This window comes from Macrotis lagotis, chromosome 7 (assembly GCF_037893015.1).
Source record: "Macrotis lagotis isolate mMagLag1 chromosome 7, bilby.v1.9.chrom.fasta, whole genome shotgun sequence".
Taxonomy (NCBI): domain Eukaryota; kingdom Metazoa; phylum Chordata; class Mammalia; order Peramelemorphia; family Peramelidae; genus Macrotis; species Macrotis lagotis.
Window position 1 is genome coordinate 136403116 of NC_133664.1, and position 20975 is coordinate 136424090.

Below are 20975 nucleotides of genomic sequence, written 5' to 3' on the forward strand. Positions count from 1 at the left end.
CTAGACTGTTTTAAATTTTTTGAGATCAAGCCAATTAAGACTGATCTTGCAAAAACCCAGTGGGGTCATAACTTTAGTGGCAGATACAGTATTTTTGTGAGCAATACCACAATTTTAAATTCCCAAATGTTTAGCTTATTTGAGAAACTGGCTGTTATATTTACCAATATTTCTTAATATTATATCATAATCAAAATTATGCATTTTGTAAACTTGTATTTAGGGTTTTCAGATTAGACAAAGGACCAGCTTGTAGAGGATTATCCAATTGAAGAGATAATCAAAAGTTAACATTTACATATCAATTGCTTTCATGCCAAACCCTTACAGTTCTATTGTTACTGATTTAGTTCGATTTTCCACTGAGAAGAGTCATACTCTGACCTGGAAATGAAAGTATAAAAAGAAAATATAGATTTATTAAAAGAAGTTACAAGACAAAAGAAAGTGTGTGGGACAAATGCCACTTAAATAAATTTTGGAGATCTCTCAAGGTATGAAGAGAAAGTTTCATTCATTTCTTAAGGAAAGGGCCACAGTCAATTACAGAGACTGAGGCAAAAGAATCACATTTATCTCAATTTGATTCCCTGAAACCCCACTGATCTACCCTGTTAATGAGGAATGTGGTTTTAACAATCTAGACTCACAAACTAATCTAGGGAAAAGAGCATAAACTTCAAAAAGAAACAAAATTATCTCTTCAGCCCCAGGAATTGAATGGTCATCCAGACTTCAACTGATAGAGTGGGGTCAGTTGACTCTTCAACAATATCCCAGAAGTTGCTTTGTCAAGGGAGGAGGGACACATAGTTAACTATTCTCCGATCTATAATATTCTACTGAAGAAATCTCAGACTTTATTCCACTCAATCCTTCCTCTTTTATTCTGATGAGATTTCTTTAAATTTCTGAGTTGGCCCTTAAATCTAAATAACTCTCTCATCACCTCCTTACTTCCCAGGGACCCTTTTATTGTTTTGTGGGGTTTTTTTAGGTTTTTGTAAGGCAAATAGGGTTAAGTGGCTTGCGCAAGGCCACACAGCTAGGTAATTATTAAGTGTCTGAGACCTGATTTGAACCCAGGTACTCCTGACTCCAGGACTGGTGCTTTATCCACTGTGCCACCTAGCTGCCCCCCAAGGACCCTTTTAGATAAGCCCTATAATCGCCATGATAACAGGTACATTTCCAAAGTTACTGCACCCCTTTCCACTGCAAGTTTTTATACCAATGTCTTTAGAAAGGTCTTCTGGGCTCCAAAACTGATCAAACTAAATTCCTGATTTTGTGCCATGGGATCAACTCCAAGAATAACTAATATACCTAATGATGTTCCTTCAATTATTTTTCTTGCAAAAAGCCATTTCTGTACTTTCCTTGCAAGTCTATACTATCTTATAATCAGTTTCCCTTAACAAATGCCCCAGTTTTTGAATCTTTACAAGGGATACAGGTACCATCATTAATCTCACATGAGTCTGAGGGCACCTATCTCTAAATTGTACAATCCAGAATATATGCACCCAACTTCTGGACATATTCAGACATTTTCTACTCCCCAGCTAAATATCCTGGCCAGTCAGTTATAAACAATAGTCACCCTGAACTGACTCAGTCATATGCCACTGGTGTTTCTCTCCTCTGGATAAGAATCCAGTGCCATAGTGCACCTCTGATCAGGGACTGAAAATCTAAGTCAGACCCACTAATCTCTCTTTCTTTCTCAGCGGCCAATATTTTCACCCAGCCTCCCCTCTTCTTTTCCATAAGGAGAAGGGCATAAAGTAGAGGTGTCACACTTACAGAGTCAAGGGGAAAGTTACAGAAAAACAATATACACATAGGTGAGTGATGGTGGAGATAACTGGTCTAGTATGTCTCCTCTCTTCTCCTTCTCCCTTGGAGGCATCCAATGTCCTTCAGCATCTTCTGAATCTGTTCCAAAAAAGTCCTCTCCAGCTCTGATGAGTACTTGTCTTCTGGTAAAGAAATTGCTTTAACATCTTATTCAGTTCAAAACACATATTTTCCATCACAAAAAATGAGATTCTGGAGCTTATTACAATTTACATTTTGCCTTATTGCCATATTGACACACATATTCACTTTTAACACAAGCTTCCATTAGTGTTTTACTACATGAGCAAACTCACAAGCTTGAGTCAATGTGATCATTCTCATTGGGAAGTTGCTCCATACACATACATTCAACAGTCATCTTTGTTCTAAGACTACCCAGCATCTGGCTTAAAATAAAACAATTTTAACCTTTGCTCTCATTACAATAACAACTCAAACATCCTTAACCAAAATGATTTTTTCCACAAATGTTCCCATTTTTCCTTTTCCTGATATACTTATCTGACACACTCATTTCCTTAAACTAGAACTTGAAACTGTAATTATTCTAAGAATTTCCCATTCTTCTTACCTTAATATCCCTTCTAACACAAAAACTAAGGAAACCTAATCCCTATATTAGCATGTAACTGATAGCAGGTGTCAGAGCCAGATACCTAACCCATCTCTGGCTATTAGATCTAATTCACCTAAAACTTCTTTTTCTAGTTTGCGTAGTAACTAACTATAAAGATCCAGGACATTAAAAAAAATTCCATTACAGATATAAGAAGTATTGAATGTCAGTGTCCAGGCAGAGGTACATGGGTAAGTCAAATGTCTTAGGCTAGATTTATTCTTCCAGGTGAGATATTATCCAAATGTCATTTTGGGGAAATCAAGTCAAAGGGGTCCAACTTCAGCCATACTGAGAAGGCACCCCTTCGGCTGCCCATCCCTTTCACCTGACATCCTTTACCCACTGGCTTCCTTGGCTCCAAGAACATAACATTTACCCAGTAGCATGTCCTTTTGTTGACCATCCTGGTATCTGACATAAGAGAAAATCAATTAATCTAAATGATCTAAAATAGTTGTTTTACCTAGTTAGAACTTCCAGTGACTACAATTCACTAAATTCCAATTATAATCTTAATGGAGTCCCAATCAATGAAACCCTTACCTAAAGCTTAGATTATTCTTCCTGGGTCTTTGCCTAAAATCTGGTTTTCTAAGTATGACTGGCCCTACAGGCCTGTCTCCTACTTCTTACTAGAGACAGCCCTTTGTTTGAAATCATATCTACTCTATCTGTATATAAAGATGGCATATCAGATTCCCCTTGGCTAGAGAAACTTCCTTCTAGTCTGCTGTATCTTACAATAAATAAATAATGCCTCCTTTGGCCAGGAGATTGCATAGAAAATCTTGAATTATCTTGTGTTTAACTTTCTCATATTACATGCTTTTGCTTCAAAGCAAACAATCACAGCTTTGGAATATACATGTAGATCTAAAATATTCCCAATTCACATATATAGTTAGAAACTTCTATATATAAACTCTCGTTTACCTACCAACCATCCTCAGCATACAAATGGTTATTTTTGTTTTGGCAAGGCAATGGGGTCACACCGCCAGACAATCACTGAGCAAAACCTTACTTGAACTCAGGTCTGCTGACTCCTGGGCCTAGTGTTCTATCCTCTGGACCACCTAGGTGCCCCTTAACATACAAATTACTTTTCAGAATTCTTTAAAACCATTAAAACATCTTAGGTAGCTTTAAATTTCCAACATGCATTATCAATTTCATTATAACAGGATAGCAATAAGAGTAATAGAATAACACACAAATTACTAGATTGTACAAAGCAGTTCCTCCATTATTACATTATTCATGAACCCAAAGATCTATCCCAAAAAGGGTCCTACTTTTTCATATTTTCCTTATTGCCCTTCAAAGCAATCACATTAAACCCAGGCTTTAACAATATAGTATTTAAATAACATATTCACAATAGATATCTAAATATTGCAAATATAAACTCCTTGTGGTTACAAAAGAATATCACATAACTGATAAAAACATCTTATTCATCAATAAGTTACCTTACAATAGGGCCCACAATTTCAATTTGTTCAGAGCCCCCATCAGCTGTCTGCAGTAAGAGAGAAGTCCACATTCTTGACTTCTTTAAAATTAAACCTACATTGTTAATATACACTAATCATAAAATTCTTATTTAAACATCTCATTTCATAATATCTCATGTTCTTTACACTTTTGTCTCTTTACCCAAATTCTCAGAATCCAATCTCATACATATGACACATTTAACCCCATTTTAATTACAATTCAACTAACTTCACAACAGCTTAGTTTGATAAAAACTTTAGAATACCTTAGACAGAGAAACCCGCACTCACATTCCAAAAGATCTATCCAAAATAAAAATACAATTGTTAGCATTATTAAACTTAACATTAAAACCAATTAGAGCTTTTTTCCAAAAGAAATCAGTAAACATCCCTAGTAACATAGGCACTTCTCTTCTTAGTTAACCCAGTACCACTTTTCTTTAACCCAAAGGTGTTACAATAAAGTTTAAAGTCTCAAACCACTTAACTCCTAGCAAACGTTACATAGTGTTAAAATAGTTTATAATCCCAAACTAATTTAACAATCTAGGCTATTTAATTCCCCCCATTCTGTACAAATTTTGTCAGAATGTTACAACATTAAAAAACCCTCAGTGTGTTTCCCAAAACTCTAGTGTGTGTGTGTGTGTGTGTATGTATGTATATATATATATATATATATATATATATATAGTATATATATATATATATAGTTTTTTCTAATCATATGTCCCACTTGTGGAGAGGTCTCTTTCCCTTTAAGGGACTTGAGCTCTCCTGTCTATCTCCTCTCCCTCCACTGGCAGGTGGAACTCTCAGGTGGATTTGGTCTTAACAAGATGATGGATGGGATTTACACCATCATGTGTCCAACCCACCAACCCTTCCCCCAACCCAAGGACCCAGGGAGAAAGCATGTATTCTTTCCCAGACACTCGTAAGGATAAAAAAAATCTTTACTCCTAAAACTTCTCAATCTTCCCCTTAAAGGTTCTTTATTCTCCTAAACTCTTCTAAACTTTCCCCAAACCACAGCTTTTCTCTTTAATAAACCCCCACCCTTCCCTTAACTCTTGCACAACTACCACTGGCTCAGTGAGGGAGGGGCTGATTTCCACGTGGGGGGTGCTGCACAACCATTTCCTTCTCTTAGAATGATTTGTAAACCACTTTACAAAGTTCCCCAAAATCCATCTTTGGTATACAAACTCAAACCTGCTCAAACCTGTCTACATGCTTCAACCAATTTCCATACTTAAGTACTTTTCATTAGCTCTTTTTGGCTTTAATTCATACTATTCTGAACTAGAGTCACATAGCTTATACAGCTATATAAACTACAGATATGATTCCACAATACATTTTCCATTCCAAGCTTTTAATAGTTATCATTTCTTGATTATAACTGCTAAAAACGTGGAGAAGGCAGTCATCCAAAAATCCCTTAGCCTAATCAGAATATTCACTTCCCCCCTGTATTGCGATTTTAATGAGGTTTGGATTTGTTCCTGTAAATGACGCTCTCACACAGTTGAAAATGAAAGTATTTTAATAATGCAAGGAATAGATTGCTTACAATAATATTCTATATAGCAAATAATATATATATATATGAGAAAAGATTATTAATACTATAACAAAAGTAGAAGGGAAAGATAAAGAAAACATCACCAATTCGGGGGGGCACCAACAATTAATGAGTTTGGCTGGATAGTTCTGGGTCAACAGCCATGAGTCCTAAGTGGGAGAGTCAAAGGCAGAATGTCTTCTCCATGGGTAGGATTCCCTTTCTTCTGCTTCTTCTCCTTCTTCTTCATCTTCATCTTCATGATGAATGATTGGAGTCTTAGGATATTTATTAGCGAAGAATAAAGGTTTGTTGCCAAATTCAATTGGAAAGGATCCCAGAATTCTTATCATGAACGTAGGAAGTCAGTAAGTGTTATGATGTTAGGAAGATGTCATATGGGGCCACAAGACACAACATAATTAAGGTCAGTACTGTGAGAACAGCCAGTTCTTTTCAGTACTGTTTATGTTTCAAGGAATGGCTAGCTCCTGGGACTCTAAGAACATAGGACATGTTCCAGGGGGAAGGACACATTCTCATACATGCTCGAGTGAACTTACTCATATAAGAATCTTAATTTCTTATACATTTGACCTTAAGGTCACGAGAAATGTATGAGGATGGGACTATGGGGGTAAACTGATTATAACAATTACAAATGCATAATAATAGGAAGAAAATCATTAACAATAATATAGGAATAGCTAAACTGTCAAAATATTTAGTATAAAGAAGTATAGGGAAAAGGCAACAATTTGGGTACCCAAGTCAAATTCTTAATAACATCTGTATCAGGAGAAAAGTAAAAATCATCACCCTGCCAGAGCAAATTCTTTTTTTTTTTGTTTTTTGTTTTGCAAGGCAAACGGGGTTAAGTGGCTTGCCAAAGGCCACACAGCTTGGTAATTATTAAGTGTCTGAGACCGCATTTGAACCCAGGTACTCCTGAGTCCAGGCTGGTGCTTTATCCACTGCACCACCTAGCCACCTAGCCACCACCCAGAGCAAATTCTTATTAACATCTTTATCAGGGGAAGAGCAAAAATAAATCATCACCCCAACAGTGGAGATATGTACTGCATCCACTTGATCAGAATAAAAATCATCACCCTGCCAGTGTGGGAAAGAGATGTTAGCAAGACATCCAGAAAAAGGGGGTTTCTGTGAGACAAAGGCTAAAACAGTACTATTATTAGAGGTTAAATAAATGTATTGGGAAGATACTTCATATAACACTGAAGAGTTAGAAAGAGGATATACAGTTAAGTCACATAGGTTAGAGGAGTATGAGAGAAGGCAGGGCTCCATCTGCGAGGTCATCATCCCACACACAATACCTTGGTTAGTGAAAGTACAGTCCTGTAAAGTATGAGTTACATTGTCTTTATCTACATAGTTGCTATATACATGTGGCAAAGCAAAATAATCATGCAAGACAAAAGGAATCACATGGAAGTGACACGTAATTTTCCATATACAGACTTGATAATATACTACAGTCCCCTTTGGTGTTTAGTTTGTTTCCAATATTCAACCATTCTAGGGAGTACACTGTCCCAAATATGAGTATCTCCTTCTTGTAACAGCCTTTGAGCATTCTCTTTTTGTATTAAAGTGTACATATTTTGCAAAGAACATTTGGTCCATTTAAACAGGGCACTTATCTGGGTATCCACCTGTATATTAGCTAGAATGCTATCATTAAAAACTTGTAAGAATTGGCCTTGGTATTTTAGAGTATGTTGGTGTGGCAGGATCATTGTGGGCAACCAATTATCATTAATTGTTAAAACTTGAGATACATCCTGCCCAGCACTGCACAGTCTGTTGGCCAAGGTCTCAAGATCTATAGAATTTACTATACCCAAACCTGTTCCAGCTCCACCAAGTAGGGTATCATACCAGGCTCTTTTAAATCTATTACAGGGCAATAAAGGTGGGAAGGACACATTATAATAAAGTACAATTTTATGTTGAGCAATATACATTTACACAAGATTTAGGAACTCGTACTACTGAAGGAGGATGCTGATTAGGTGGAGCCTCTAGTAACAATGATATGTATTGTATCCATGTAGTTCAGTTAACTATAGTGGAAGCATTAGAGCAGACTAAATAATGGTATCTATTTTCAGTAGTAACATTTAGAGTTATCTATATTCCACTGTGTACAATTCTTAATTAGTTCTGGTTCCATTGTTGATGGACAACTTTCAATTAATCTGTTACACCCTGAGGCCGGGGATGCAAAGGGAAGAGGAGTAATACAACATGAAATGTTAACTAACGAAGAGATTGTAAAACTTAAATTCACAGAAGGCCCTTCAGGATATAGGACGAAGGAGTCTGATAAAATGTAGCATTAGTGATAGTCCAATTATCAACGTTACAAAAGTTGAGTGCAGGGCAGGTGTAATTTCCCTGTTGTGAAGGAAAAATAGACGACCAACACTTCAGTTGGATCTTGTTCTGGGAGAATATCAACAGGGCTCCTGGAGTCCAAGTCTGTACTGCAGCATAAAACCAGAAGCCTATAAAACACTTAATTGAAAATAAATATTTGGGTTTGTGCAACATGATGCCAAGTGTCATCTCCTGAATAAAAAATAATAGCTGTATTATTATTCCCTTGGGCTATTAATTCAGCTGACCTAGGAGCGTCTGTAGGGTGTCCTTTTTATCCATACTTTGATTCCTGGGATTATCGTCTCAGGTACCCATTACATTTCATCTGAGCTACCAAATCCTTGATCCCCTCTAGGAGTCTTATCACGGGATTGGGTTTTTTCTGTCCATTGTCCAATGAGGTATGGTAATATAACCATCTGACATATCCTCTCCCCAGTCTTACAGGAGTAAGTTTCAGACACATGGGAATTATGCAAACAAACTTTAATTTCTCCTCTATAATCATTATCTGTTACTCCTCCCAGTACATACATGTACCTGTGCCTTATTGGCTAATGCTGGATCTAGAGAATAGCTGACCATAATATCCAGTAGGTAGTTTGACCCCAATACCAGTATTACATAATAATTGACCTTCAGGTTTTATTTCCACATCATGTATTACATATAAATCATAGCCTGCAGACCCAATTGAGGCCCTCCAAGGTTCCCTAGCTTATCATGAAATCTCCACCATTGTATTGTGGGAATATTTGACAGTCTCCTTATTTGTAAGTGAAGAATCATCGTTCTGGACAATGGAGTACCTTCTCCATCAGCCAATGGTCTATTATTTAACTGTCTCAAAACTTCAAATAAATTTTCCTTCCATTTGTTTAGGTTATTATCCCCCAATTTCTTTAATCTTTCTTTTAACAGGCCATTCATCCTTTTCAATGAGGCCTGCCATCTGTGGATAGTAAGGGGTATGATATATCCATTCAATATTATTATATTCACAATAAGCATAAAATTCCTTTTCCTTTAAATGAGTTCCATTGTCACTCTGGATTTGTATAGGGGTTCCATAGTATAAGGAGATGATATCTAAAGTCCTTCAAGTATTCTTTTGGGTTGCCCATCTATATGGGCAAGCAATTAGTATTCCTGAATAAGTGTCTACACAAGTACAAGGATATTGGCACCCTTGATTTAGAGGTAATGGGCCTATATAATCAATCTGCCAAATTTGGGCAGGCAAAGTGCCTCTAGCCAATTCTCCAGTTACAGTTTGAGGTATGGAGCGCTGACTGAAGAGCTGGCATTGGGGGCAGTCCTGAATTATCTGTTTAAAAATATCTAAGTGAATATTAATTCCTCTAGCCAATGCCCACCTGTAAGATGCAAGAGTGCCAAGATGGCCTGCAGTGATGTGAATCCATTTTCCTAGCATCAAATCATCCCTATTCTCCAGGGGCATCATTTGCAGGGATTTTCCTTCTACTTTTGAGAGTCCATCAGCTCAGGCATTATACTCACATTCCACCAAATTAGCTTTCACATGGGCATCTACATGAAACACAGACACATTAGTATATTGGACCCAAATACATTTATCTTTCCACATTTTCATAAGCCCAAACTTGTTTCCCATAAAAATCCCAATTTTTTGCATGTCGCATGGTCATCTAAGTGGTTAGGCCATTTGCCACTACCCAGGTGTCTGTAAAAAATATGACATTGTCTCCCCTTCTCTTGTTTCAATACTTGACATACAGCCATCATTTCTTTCCACTGACTGCTTTCCTGTTCTTTCTAAAATATTATTTGTTACAGCCTTCCAATACCTAATTTGTCCTAAATATCTAACAGAGCCATCCAGTAAACCAAGTTTTTTCTTTTATTCAGGACTCAAGGTATCATATCCTTGATTCCATTTGACTGGTGAAACTGCCTTCTGAGGGGGAGTGGTCAGTGGAGACTGCACTGAGATTCAGATACTTTCTCAGGCAGGGGAGAGATGCCAGATTCTCCTGGTTTAGTTCTGTTCTATATGTACCATTTCCATTTAATTATACTGGACTTCTGTGCATGTCCTATCTTATGAGAGATCAGAGTCTCCATTTATCTAGCTCATAATAGTTATTTGGGGCCTTAACAGAACTTCATGATTTAAAGGGAGCTGTTTAGTTTCTACTAATGTCCAATATGCAGCTAGCAATTGTTCAAAAGTATAGTTCTCTCCCACAGGTAGCAGTCTAATATTAATTTTTTTAAATTGCTCCAATCACTTTTAAAAACATATCTCAATTTAGTACAAATCTGGGTTGCCAATCCCAGAAGAAATTCCAAAACTTATTAGTTGATTCATAGCTCTCTATGTTCTTTCCTACTTTACATTGATTTTAAATCAGTTCTCAAAACTTCCAAAACCAACATCTTATTTATACAAAGTCAAACTTGCTCATACCTTCATTCTACATGCTTTAGCTTCCATAAATTAAAAAGAACCTAACCTTCTCTATGCCTCTTCATTTTCTTTGCACCCCTTTCATTATTCTCTTCACAAGTCCTTAAATCCAGTATTCAGACTACACAACTTGCATTTTCTCTTAACATGCTACTTAAGCATATTTCAGACTTTATTCACCCCTCCTTTCTTCTTCTTTTATTCTGACACATATTGTTCATGACCAAATCCAATGATTTATTTAAAACCTTACTTTTGCACCTAAATAGGCATAGTTCTATTTACAAGTTCTTGGGCAAGATTTTTAAATGTCCCTAATTCCATTGTATAGTTTAAAATTTTGCAGATTGTAATGGTCTTTGTACTTTTGCAAGAATAATTTCTCATCAGGTAAATTGAGAGTCATCCGGCTTAAAATGTACTAATATGTTCTCTGGGAGAAAGGGAACAATCATCACTGAGTACTCCTTTTTTGGGTAATTGACCTACCTTCATCATTGTTTTAACTTGTTTTACCTAAATTTCTTTTCCTCCCAAGCCTGTAATTTTAACAGACATTCCATTTCTAAATATACTAGGATTGCCATCCATCAAAGAGGTCTCGCCCCAATTTCAAAACAAAACAAAGAAGCAAACAAACTTTAGTAACAGTTGTATATCCATTTTTCTAATTTCTAATTAATAATTAATTAATCTTATGAGAGACTGATACTTCCTCTGTCTGATCTCCCTTACTGGGGTTTGGTCCCTACCTACTATTCTCCTTTAAAATGATCTAATGCAGGATACAAGGAGGGGGGTGAAGGGGGGCAGAGCAGTAGGCTCCACGTTCAAGGTCCAAACTTTTTCTTTATCTCCCACTTTTTTATCCAAAGCTTGACATACCTTCTGATACTCGGTTAAAAGAGTCCATCCCCTTCTGCAAATACCATTCATCTCCTTTCCCTTTTCTATGGTAATTTACTTAAGCACTCAGGAAGTTGGGGAGGGTTTCCAACCCTAACTTGGCTTCCCCAATCTTCACACCAGTCAGTATTTTGAGCACAGACCTTTGCTAAAGTAGAAAAGGGAGGGGCTTCCTATTCCTGTACTTCAACAGGGACAGGGATCTCTGCTGTTTTCTTAAATAGAGGCATTTACACAACAAATCCTGTTCATGAGGCCAATTTAATGTATTGTGATTTTAATGAGGTTTGGATTCCTTCCTGTAAATGATGATCTCACACAGTTGAAAATGAAAGTATTTTAATAATGCAAGGAATAGATTGCTTACAATAATATTCTATATAGCAAATAATATATATATGTATATGAGAAAGGATTATTAATACTATAACAAAAGTAGAAGGGAAAGATAAAGAAAACATCACCAATTCTGGGGAGCACCAACTCTTAATCAGTTTGGCTGGATAATTCTGGTTCGACAGCCACGAGTCCCGAGTGGTAGAGTCAAAGGCAGAATGTCTTCTCCATGGGTAGGATTCCCTTTCTTCTGCTTCTTCTCCTTCTTCTTCATCTTCATCTTCATAATGAATGATTGGAGTCTTAGGATATTTATTAGGGGAGCACAAAGGTTTGTTGCCAAATTCAGTTGGAAAGGATCCCAGAATTCTTATCATGAACGTAGGAAGTCAGTAAGTGTTATGATGTTAGGAAGATGTCATATGGGGCCGCAAGACACAACATAATTAAGGTCAATACTGTGAGAATAGCCAGTTCTTTTCAGTACTGTTTATCTTCCAAGGAATGGCTAGTTCCTGGGATTCTAAGAACTTGGTCAAATCACATAGGACATGTTCCGGGGGAAGGATGCATTCTCATACAGGCTCGAGTGAACTTACTCATATAAGAATCTTAATTTCTTATACACCCCCCTTCTTCAAATAGAGTAAGTTTAATAACTTTTATAGAGGGACAATCTTTTTCTGGGGGTGGGGTGATCTTCTATTCTTAAATACTTACATGTCCATAATTTTCTGTAACAACCAGCATTACCAGAATCTTAATTGATAAACTCCTGAAGCTCTGTTACCATATAATTCTGGAAAAAAGGTTAACTATTTAGTTTCCCCTATACTGGCATATCTTGGTAACCACATTATATACTTTAGGATTAACCTGACTCTTTAGTCTTTCTGAAATTTATTTTCTAAGGACCTCTTCTTTTTTTATTCAAATTAAAATAGCATTTCTTTCTGTGATAATATCCATTGTCTCTTTCCTGTTTCGTTAACTTCAAAATAAGGTCCCTTTCTACATTTATTTTACTGAGTCTTCCTAAAGTAACTCTCTCTCTCTCTCTTAGTCCTAATCCCGGTTTTCCATGATTCTAGCACCAAAGAATCATGGAAAACCGGGATTAGAAGGGAATATAAACAGGGAAGGGGGGGCCCTTTCTCATAATGGTAGAATAACAGGGTGAGTAGTTTGGCCTCCATAATCCATTCCTTTTTAATCAAAATAAAAATCCCTCTTCTAAGTGCTCAAGAGACAACCTAGGAGTGAGGAAGGAGGGATCATATTATCTATTGTAACACAGGCAGAAAACTGCCTTAAAAATCCACAACAAAATGAGGCTACCCAAGGAACTCTTTAGGTTAACCTGCAAACTCCTCTTTACCCTGTTTAACAAATCACACAAGTAAATAGACATTCTAAACACATAAAGACAGACAAGGCACAAACAGATCACACAAAATGCAACAAAATTTTCCAAACTGACTGTTTCAAAACACAGGCCAATGACAAATTCCTGATGTCTCAGGAATGCAAAGAGGGGAGATTTCAGTCTCTCTTGTGGCAATCTCTCCCTCCCAAAGGCATACCAAATTCATTCCTCCTCCTATATCTTTATTTTCCCAGACAAGACAACAATACTTAATCATTTTCTTCTTACTTTTACTTTATATTTTAGTCTTATTTACCTGATTTATGGGGGGTGGGGGGGGTGGAGGCTTAGGACAGGGCTCTTCCCATTTTAAATATTGAGAGAGACCTCTCAGGATCAAGTGCCCTTAGATCCAGGTCTGTTACACCCAAATTAGAAGGGGTCACCCCCAACCCTCAGTTACCCAAATGGACCCTCCAGGAATCTAGTGCTCTCAGATTCCAAGGTCTAGGCTTACCATCCTTTGGGTCTCTGTGCACAGAAGTTTAATGACTATTTTTTGTCCTCACTGACAGTCAGGTTCTTGCAGCAGATTTGCTGTTCTCTTCCTACAGAGTCTCTCTGCTTTGGGTCAATTGCACAGAGGGGAAACTGAGGCTTCCCAGAAAATGACAAATTGCCAGAATTTGGCAGTGGCGTTTTTGCCAAGCCCTGAGAGGCCAAGGTCCCCAATGGGCATGTAATCCCAAACAAGCCCCCCAAACTGTGTGGGACAAATGCCACTTAAATTTAGGAGATCTCTCAAGGTATGAAGAGAAAGCTGTATTCAGTTCTCAAGGAACCGGCCACAATCAATTACAGAGATTGAGGCAAAAGCAAAACACCCAAGAATCACATAATCACATTTATCCTCATTGGATTCCCAACCCCCCACTAACCCACCCTTGTTAATGAGGAATGTGGTTTTACAATCTAGATTTGCAAACTAATCTAGGGGAAAGAGCATAAACTTCAAAGTGAAACCAGATTATCTCTTCAGCCCCAGGAATTGAATGGTCATTCAGATTTCAACAGATAAAGTGGGGTCTGTTGACTCTTCACCAATATCCCAGAGGTTGCTTTGTCAAGGGAGGAGGGGCATATAGTTAACTATTCTCCAATCTACAATATTCTATTGAAGAAATCTCAGACTTTATCCCACTCAAAAGTAATAGGAAAGTTAAAAAGAGATTAAGGAAAGGCCACATGAACTGTTAATTAAATTTGCAGGCCAGTTGCTAGGATCAGCAGATGTCTGAAAAGTAAGAGATTGGCCAAGTCCCTCCTGAAATCTCCTTAAATCCCCCACCACCACCTCACCCCACCCTTCCCAGAAGATGTGCTGACCTGGGAGTGGCCCAAGTCCCTCATAGGAGTTTGCCTTTTGGGGGGGGAGGGGTCAAAGGGTCTCAGATTCTGGTATGGATGGTCCCAGGTGTGTTTCCAGTGCCTGCACAACCAGAAGAGAATGCAGTCTGAAGCAGATGGAAGGTTAGGCCATGGCCTAAATAAGACAGAAGGCCAGGACAGCTTATCTTATTTTTTATTTTTATTTTTTGTTTTGTTTATTTTTTAGGTTTTTGCAAGGCAATGGGGTTAAGTGGATTGCCCAAGGCCACACAGCTAGGAGATTATTAAGTGTCTGAGGTCAGATTTGAACTCAGGCACTCCTGACTCCAGGGCTGGTACTCTATCCACTGCACCACCTAGCCACTCCAAAACATATAGTTCTTGACCAGATCCAATGACTTATTAAAACCTTACTTTTATAGCTGTATAAACCATATTGATAATACATGATTTAACTTATCACGTGTTTTTCTATTAATTTGTCCTAATTAAAACATTCCCCTTAAAAGATAAAAACATTCACTAAAAATATGATTTTAACTTCTTAAACTATTCACAACCCAGCAACAAAACATTTTCAAATTACTATATCAATTTTTATGGTGAAGTACAGACATTGATTTACAGCAAGGTTTCCACTTTTCATAGCACATTTTCCAAATTCCAAAGTATTTTAACTTTGAAAAACAGCCACTCAAAAATCCCAGCATCCTTCACTTAAGAATAGGAAAGAGGAACTGACACAGACTCTGTAGCCCAGCTTTAGATCAGAGCATGAGAGGTAAGGGGGAGTGTCAAGGGTGGGGGTGGGGGGGATTCCTCCATGCCTAAGCCCCACAACACTCAGAGAGAATGCAGATCAAAGAAAGGAACTTACTTCTCTTCTCTGTCCTTGGGATGGGCAGAGTCACTCTCTTATGTCTGTATGCTCACATAATTTAAAACTAATTTTACCTTAGGGAATGAAAATAAAAGGAGGACAGGGCATTCTCCAGTCCCAGGAACCTAGAAAACTAGGAATCCAAACTTGGCCAATCAGAAAACAAAATTTTAACAGGCACCTGTTTTATATATGCCTCCAGGGATTTTTCACTGCATCCTTCTATCTTCTGAATTTTCTTTTTTCTTGGGATAGCTAGCACTATCCCAAATTCCTGACATTCTCCTGAGGGCTTCTCTTACCTTCCCCTGATTTTCTCAATGCCTAATTCATCTTCCTCATCCTGTTTTTTGTAAAAGATTCCTCAGGTTCTTGTGCCCTCAGATGCTAACACAATGAAGTCCCCAATCCCTGAAGGATTTTTAACCATCTTCACAACTTATTAGTCCTCCATGCCTATCTTGGATTCGTAACCATTCAAATAATGCTAGTTAGTCCTCTGTTCTTATCTTGGATTTTGTGCACAAAAATTATTATTTTTCCTTCCCTTAGTCTTTTGTTTCACTCATGGCCAGATTACACAATGTGGTCCAAGGATCTTTGAACAGTCTCCAAGCAGGGACATCCAATGGCAATATACAAGTTCACCAAAATCAATGGGTTTTGACTTCCTGTTTTTGATGGTGGTCCTCTCTGACTCATGATGTCTGAATCCTGAATGAGCACCCATTTGTAAGAAATAAGCACCTTACCAAGAACTCACAATTGCCAGTAGTTAAGCAAAGAGGATCCTTTATATAATGTTCTTAAGAATAGGTGATCCCCAAACAATGGGCACACCTGGGGCACAAAATCATAATTTTTTAACCCCTGTCTAAAAACATAAATCCTTCATATCCTCAGCTGGCTGGGTATTTCAGAGTCAAAGGTCTACCAAAATTGCCGAATTCTCTCTCCCCATGTGGGTTCTTCTTCCCCATAATTTGGTGACCAGGTCCTCAAGATGTATAACACAGATATGTGAATCAGACAGCTAGACTGGTGTCAGTTTATTCATTAATTTACTCAACATTCTAATTTTATGGTTTCTTGCTTTCCTGTTTTAAGTTTATTTCTTCTTATGTAAGTTTATCCACTTCTTATCAGTATAAGCAGATTCCTTTCTTTATGGCTTCCCCCCACCTCCCTGTTATACATCAATCCATTTTATAATATTCTTCATCTTCACTATCTATCTGTACTAATAGACTCCTTTCTTCAGTTTCTCATAACTAATGTATGAAAACTAATCACTTAATACAGAAGAAGGGATAATAGATTTTTGTTAATTAAGAAGAGAGCAACAGATGTGAAAATTTTGCATGCATTTTTAGTGAAGTCACTATTGTTAATTTTGTTTTAATTTTATTACAAGGAACCTTTTAATATGAAAATTTAAGGTATAAATAAAACATTAATAATACCTTAAAAACAAATATATATATATATATATATTTAAAAAGCTGTATGCAGTAAAGTTTCAATTTAAATAACAATCATCATTTTGTTTTTATGTGGAAATATTGATATTTATAATAAAAAAAGTGTGGGGCACCTAAGAGTCAGAGAATTTAACTTCAAATTCAAATTCTGACACTCACTACTTTTGATGCAATGGAGACAGAGAGTTGGTTACTATCCCCAATTATTTATCCCCTACTCTCCTATGAAAAAATCATTAAATATTTTGTAAACACAGCTAATTTCAGGATTGTACATTATTTATTTCTTTAAATCAGGTAGTACTTTTTCATTAAAACCTTAAGTATTCTTGAGGTGCTCTGGAAACTGAATCCTCCTTCATATTTGGCAAGTTTGAGGACTCATCATTAGATCTTAATGGAGAAGCCCTACAAGATTTAGATTCAAATTCAGCATTAGATCAGTGGAAAAGGAAGAAGAAAAAGTCAATTTACATTTTATAGCTATCTTTATCTGTCTATATCTATATAACTATATATGTATATACATATATTATGTATATAACACATATTTATATGTATGTTTTTGTGTGCATAATATTTTTTCTCTTAGAATTCATGATTCATTATATTACAGAATTCTGGGAGTGAGAATCATAAAAATAGTCATTGCAACAACTTAGTCTTAAAGTTCCCCAAATACGTTGATGTTAAGCAAATTGCCCATGCTCTTATGGGCAATGTATATAATAGGGATGATTTGAAGTCACATTTTCCCAGAAATCACATATTATACAAGGGTATTTTGAAGCTCAAATAAGAAAGAATCTCACTACGCACAACCCATCTAAAAATATCAGTGTAACTATGAGAAATCTTAATTTACTTTGTCCAGTGCCCAACAGTATTGGATTAACAAAGCAATATTCATGCTGACTGTTATAAAATTTAATGGAAAAAATAGAAAGAAGGTGTAGCTAAATCAAAATCTGGCTCACATTTCCTTCATATAGGCAAATAAAATAATGGGCATGGCTGACTTCATTGTGACCCCAAATAAAAAATTAAATAGGAAATATAGCTCATCATAAGCATAAGCAAAGAGAGCATCATAAATATAATTATAATTGCAGTTAATATACAACTTCTACTGCAGGATACAAAGAAGTATTTTGTGAATAACTGGATTAATTGCTTTAAAATCAACATATATCTTCAGTGAAATAATAATGATTAATATTTGTGGCAGTTATTCCAGCATGTTAAAAATCAATTATAACATAAAATTATAACAGTTTATTTAAGAACAATTTTGGACATACCGTCATCAATGTCCTTAGTTACATTTTTTTCCAACTCTTGTTGCATCTGAAAAAAACATTAAAATAATATTCAGAAAAATGATGTAAAGGAGGAATAAGGAACTTCAAATAATCTATAGAGCTCAATAAATCTTCACATTTTGACAGGGTTAACTAGGAAATTATTGTTTTTATAGTTTGCTAAAATTTCTGAAAAATATTTGACAGATTTCCTCATCTTTATGGACACAATGAGAATCTTGGATATAAAGCCAAGATAGAAGAAGTATAGATAGATAAATGTCAGAATTTGTTGGATTTTGTTTGATTCTTTGCTTAATATGCATCAATATAGCAGCCATAAGAGCTAGAGCAATTTGACTTTTCATTAAAAGAGATATAAAGTTCAAATGAAAGGAATGTTAGTCTGGCTGATCTTTGCCTAGGTCAGACCACACGTGAATATTGTGCTTAGTTTTGGACACCATTATTTTAGGACTGGCTCTTGGACCCTTCAGGATGTATGCCCTCCTGGATCTCCAAATTCAATAGGAACAAACCTGAACTCATCATTTCCTTTCTTTCCTTCTTCTACCTATAAAGCCATTAGTCCTTTCATATTTCTGATCTTTGTTAAAATCAGGCAATCTTCTCAGTCATCTGGGTCTACATCTTTGATACTGTTCCCTTAAACAAATAAGTGTGCGTGCGTGCATGTGTGTGTGTGTGTGTGTGTGTGTGTGTGTGTGTGTGTTCTGAATACATCCACTTAGATATACACTTGTAGAATAAGAGCTAATGTATTTTCATTTCTTTACTTACCCATGTTGTTTGCTGGAATTCCTATGCTTCTTGTATCCTTTAGTTTATCCATCTTAAAGTTTTTTGATCCATTCATGAAAGAAAGTCTAAAAAATACATCTAAGAAATAATGTACAAAAGCTTTCAATTTTCAGTTAATTTTTAAAAAGCAAAATGGTTTTAATCATATCCAGGACTAATTCAATATTAATAATGAATAACAACCTTTTCAAGATATGTAATTTAATATTAATGAAAAACAAATCTATTTACATTAAATCTCAAAATAAAATTTGAAGATTGGAAAACTTCAGTGAAGTGAAAAACACTTTATTATACAACATTAAATTAGTTTACTGGATGCCAGTTCCAACAAAGTCTTAAGAAACTACTAATTAGATTCTTCTTCTGAAAGTCAAGATGGTAGAGTAAGCAGTAAGTTACTGTAACTTCAAATCAAGCATAAAATGGACAACAAAACCAGCTTAAAAAGGTGGAATGAAAAAATATTTTAGTCCAAGAAACCTCAACTTTTTAAAAAGTGCAGGACAGGAAGCATTCCTGGTCCCTGGTCAAACAGGTATTCCCCCTAGTGACCAGACCATTACGTACTTTGGTGTAACCCCAGAGAAAAGAAGAATTCCTTCTTCACTGAGCCTTAGGTCAAACCAGATGCTACCAGTGGGACTCCAGTACTATACCAGGGAAACTGTCAGACCCCTATAGACTCCAGCAACTTCAGTCACTTCTTAATCTCCTCCAGGCAGCACCAAATATAAGAATTTCCCATGGGTCTCAGGGCAACATTATATAGTACCTATCAGTCCATTGTAACCACAAGTAAAAGAAACCAGAGAGAGTACCCCCTCTTTGAATCTGAGAGCAGAAATCAAATTTAAAAGAAATAAAAAGTTCTCCACAATTCTCCCTCAAAAAACAGAGTCAAAAATGAATATCATAGAATGTTATTATGGTGACAGGGAAGACAAAGACACAAGTTCTGAAAAAGATAACGTCAAAACATAGTGGGTAAAAGCCCAAAGAAAAATGGGATGTGGTCTCAAGTCCAGAAAGAACTCATTGAAGAGTTCAAAAAGAAGATTAAAGAGTCATAAAAGAAAGAAGAAAAGTGGAGAAAGAAGTAAATTCCTTAAAAAAGTAGAAATGGGGCAACTAGGTGGCACAGTGGATAGAGCGTCAGTCTTGGAGTCAGGAGGACCTGAGTTCAAATGTGAACTCAGACACTTAATAATTACTTAGCTTTGTGACCTTGGTCAAGAGACAAAAAAAATGTAGAATTGACCAAAGGGAAAAGGGAATACAAAAATCCACTGGCAAAAAGAACTCCTAAAAAGTTAAAACTGGCCAAATGGGAAAGGGAGTAGATTGTGGAATATAACTCTTCAAAATTTAAAATTGGGCAAGTGGAAGCTAATGCCTATGATACATAAAGAATCTATCAAACTATTTCAAAATAATGGAAAAAAATTGAAGACAATGTTTCCTAATTCATTGGAAAAAATGACATGGAAAATAGATCTAGGATAGATAATATGTGAAGCTTTAATAAAAAGGAGGAACTGGACAGTATCTTTTGAGATATAAAGAAACTGCCCTGATGTCCTGGAACCAGAGGGTAAAAATGGAATCCACTGATCACCTCAAAAAAGCAATCCTAAAAGAAAAACTCCAAGGAACAAATATTATCAAATTTTAGAACTATCAGGTCAAGGAAAAATTACTACTAGAAGTCAGAAAGAATCAATTCAAATGTTGGGTTGCCAATTGGGGTTACACAGAACTTGACAGCTCCAACATTAAAGATCAGAGGACATAGAACATAATAATATCTAAGAAAAAAAGAGATAGGACTAAAATCAAGAATCCCTTACCTTGCAAAATTAAGGATAATACATCAAGGGGAAAAATTATCATTCAATTAAAAAAAGAATTTCCTATTTTCATAAGAAGAAAACCATAACTAAACCAAAAATTTGAACTCCAATAGAAGCATAAATTGGTAAAAAAAAAAAAAAGAAAGAAACGAAAACATAACGGAGTCAATAGAACTAAACTCTCTACATCTCTACATAAGTTGATCTTTTAATTCTTAAAAATGGAATG

General features: G+C 36.2%; 1 protein-coding gene and 1 long non-coding RNA gene across 2 annotated transcripts in view; both read right to left on the minus strand.

The window, feature by feature from the left end:
* Nucleotides 1–4710: 4710 nt before the first annotated feature.
* LOC141493012 (uncharacterized) lies at nucleotides 4711–14503 on the minus strand. The gene is made up of 3 exons (XR_012470100.1): nucleotides 14407–14503; nucleotides 12375–12453; nucleotides 4711–11934 (listed from the first exon to the last, which is right to left on the minus strand). It is a non-coding gene; the product is annotated as an uncharacterized LOC141493012 (long non-coding RNA).
* A 2534-nt stretch (nucleotides 14504–17037) lies between these two features.
* The window catches only part of LOC141494158 (uncharacterized), a 70866-nt gene continuing 66928 nt past the window's right edge, over nucleotides 17038–20975 (minus strand). The window contains exons 13-15 of the mRNA XM_074195284.1: nucleotides 18873–18971; nucleotides 18072–18117; nucleotides 17038–17178 (exon numbers count right to left, since the gene is read on the minus strand). Coding sequence (XP_074051385.1) covers nucleotides 18086–18117; nucleotides 18873–18971 — 131 coding nt within the window. The 3' untranslated portion in view covers nucleotides 17038–17178; nucleotides 18072–18085. The remainder of the gene's footprint in view (nucleotides 17179–18071; nucleotides 18118–18872; nucleotides 18972–20975) is intronic.